At 42.6% G+C, this 2,500-nt stretch overlaps 1 protein-coding gene across 1 annotated transcript in view; it reads left to right on the forward strand.

The window, feature by feature from the left end:
- Positions 1–2,500, forward strand: part of LOC125046577 (retinoid-inducible serine carboxypeptidase-like) — a 60,199-nt gene that overhangs the window by 47,452 nt on the left and 10,247 nt on the right. The window contains exons 2-3 of the mRNA XM_047644369.1: positions 677–906; positions 2,160–2,300. Of these exons, the coding sequence (XP_047500325.1) occupies positions 677–906; positions 2,160–2,300 (371 nt within the window). The remainder of the gene's footprint in view (positions 1–676; positions 907–2,159; positions 2,301–2,500) is intronic.

A 2,500-nucleotide genomic window follows, 5' to 3' on the forward strand; every position in this document is an offset into this window, starting at 1 on the left:
TTACCCACCGACTTCACCTTGGTGGACTTTCGACATCACAACACACATTCTTATTAAGATCTCTCTGGGTTTGATTGCCTCATCGGGGATTTAATCATATCGCAGGTGTACCCTACAAATGATGTTTTTTTATAGTTCGTGATTCCGGTCGCTTGGTTGCTGCCCCAAGATTTAAGACGGTTATGCAGGCGACGCCGTCAAAGTGTCGGAAGAAAGTTGTTTAGAAGTCTGTTAGTCGGTCGTAAAAGTCAAGGAAGGAAATACTTGGATCTTATTATTAAAAGTTGATATTGAGATTAACAGCGGCAGCACATGACAAACCTCATATGTACATTAAAGTGCCAAACCAACCAAGGTAAATTATTCTGTAATTAGGGCTGAATACAGTAAAAGCAAATTCCTCTGTTCTCTTTCCCTCCCTCCGCTGGAAATAGAGAGCTAAGGATCAGTCATGAGATTATGATTTTAAAAATATATATATCAAGAACATTTGACAAATCACAAGCCAGTAATAACACTAAGATCAAAATCCTTGCCCTTGCAGACAGGGACCAAGCGTCAGAATTGCAAGGAACATTACAAGAACAAATATAACACTCGTATCAAAACGTAAAACATTCTGAAAAATATACGCTAATCCTAGGAACCACTGACCATCCATGTCTCCCTCCTGCAGGATACAGACCCCGGATCAAGCAGGGCAAGGAGACCTGGGGCTACGTGAACGTGCGCGAGGGCGCCCACATGTTCTTCTGGCTGTACTACACCACGGCCGACGTCGACTACAAGCAGCGCCCTCTGGTCATCTGGCTGCAGGGCGGGCCGGGGGGATCCTCCACCGGCATCGGGAACTTTCTGGAAATCGGCCCCCAGGACCCGCAGCTCAACAACAGGACCAATGCATGGGTGGGTGTGGGGAGGGGGGGGGTGAGGGGGATGAGAGTTAGGGAGTTCAGTGAGAGTGAGAGATGAATGTGTGTGTGTGTGTGTGTGTGTGTCTGTGTGTGTCTGTGTGTGTGTGCTTGTGCCTGTATGTGCTTGTGCCTGTGTGTTCTTGTGCCTGTGTGTGCTTGTATGTGTATGTGTGTGTGTGTGTTGGGAGCATATAAAAGGTAAATTTTTATCTTTGTTTCATTCATAGTTGTAAATATAAGGGTAGAAGTAGGTCCGCCATTGTTCATTATTATTATCGTTATTGGTATTATTGTTATTAATAATATTGTTGTGGGGGCTATTATTATTATTATTATTTTATTATTGTTATTAGTGTTATTATTATTGATATTATATTTGTTATTGTTATTAAAAGTAATAGTGGTAGCAGAAGCATTAGTTTTAATTGTTACTTTATTGTCATAATATATTTACCAGTTATCATTACCATGTCCATTATGTTATTTACAATATCTTCAGCATTTATTGATTAATGTCTCAACTAGTTATGATAAATAAATTGATAGATATCACACGTACAAATAATTCTATGTAGCCACGAAATGTATGTTTTCTTATACGTCAGTGGCAGGAAAAACACAATGGATTTTCTGAAACCTATTCTGTGTATATTGTTCTTTTGTCTGCAGTTGCATGGACGCTGTACTTGGTCATTCCAGTATTTACACTGCTGATTAACTTGACGAAATTGTATCCGTTTAGCTTGGTATTGTTATGTTCATATACCCATAAAGATGATAATGAAGGCCATGGTAGCAATTATGATGCTGATAGCAGCAATAATAATGATAGAAGTAGCACCCCTACTCTTTCTTTCTTTCTTTCTTTCTTTCCTTCTCTCTCTTTCTCTCTCTTTCTCTCTCTTTCTCTCTCTTTCTCTCTCTTTCTCTCTTTCTTTCTTTCTTTCTTTCTTTCTTTCTTTCCTTCTCTCTCTTTCTTTCTTTCTTTCTTTCTTTCTTTCTTTCTTTCTTTCTTTCTTTCTTTCTTTCTTTCTTTCTTTCTTTCTTTCTCTCTCTCTCTCTCTCTCTCTCTCTCTCTCTCTCTCTCTCTCTCTCTCTCTCTCTCTCTCTCTCTCTCTCTCTCTCTCTCTCTCTCTCTCTCTCTCTCTCTCTCTCTCTCTCTCTCATTCCTCCCTCTTTCTCTCACCCCGCCCCTCCCTCCCTAGCTCCAGCAGCCATTCCCCTGACCCTCGCCTTCCCTTCCAGACCAACGAGGTGAACATCCTCTTCGTGGACAACCCCGTCGGCACGGGATTCAGCTACGTGGATGACGTGAAGCTCCTGGCGAAGAACAACACCGCCATCGCCGTCGACCTGGTGGAGTTCATGAAGGGATTCTTCAAGAAGGTGCGTCGTGTGGCTGAGAGCGGTTGAGGGGGAGAGGGTGTGATACCCTGGTGCGTTTTCCCGCCAGGTCTGCCACCCCTGTTATACAGCGGGAGGGGTGTCACCACTTTCATGACTGGTTTGGTTCTTGATGTTGGAGTGAAAGTTGTCCCATATTCTGTATTTTATTACTGCGGGAGTACAGAGACCAGGCATGGTAT

The sequence above is a fragment of the Penaeus chinensis genome, chromosome 39 (genome assembly GCF_019202785.1).
Source record: "Penaeus chinensis breed Huanghai No. 1 chromosome 39, ASM1920278v2, whole genome shotgun sequence".
Taxonomy (NCBI): Eukaryota; Metazoa; Arthropoda; class Malacostraca; order Decapoda; family Penaeidae; genus Penaeus; species Penaeus chinensis.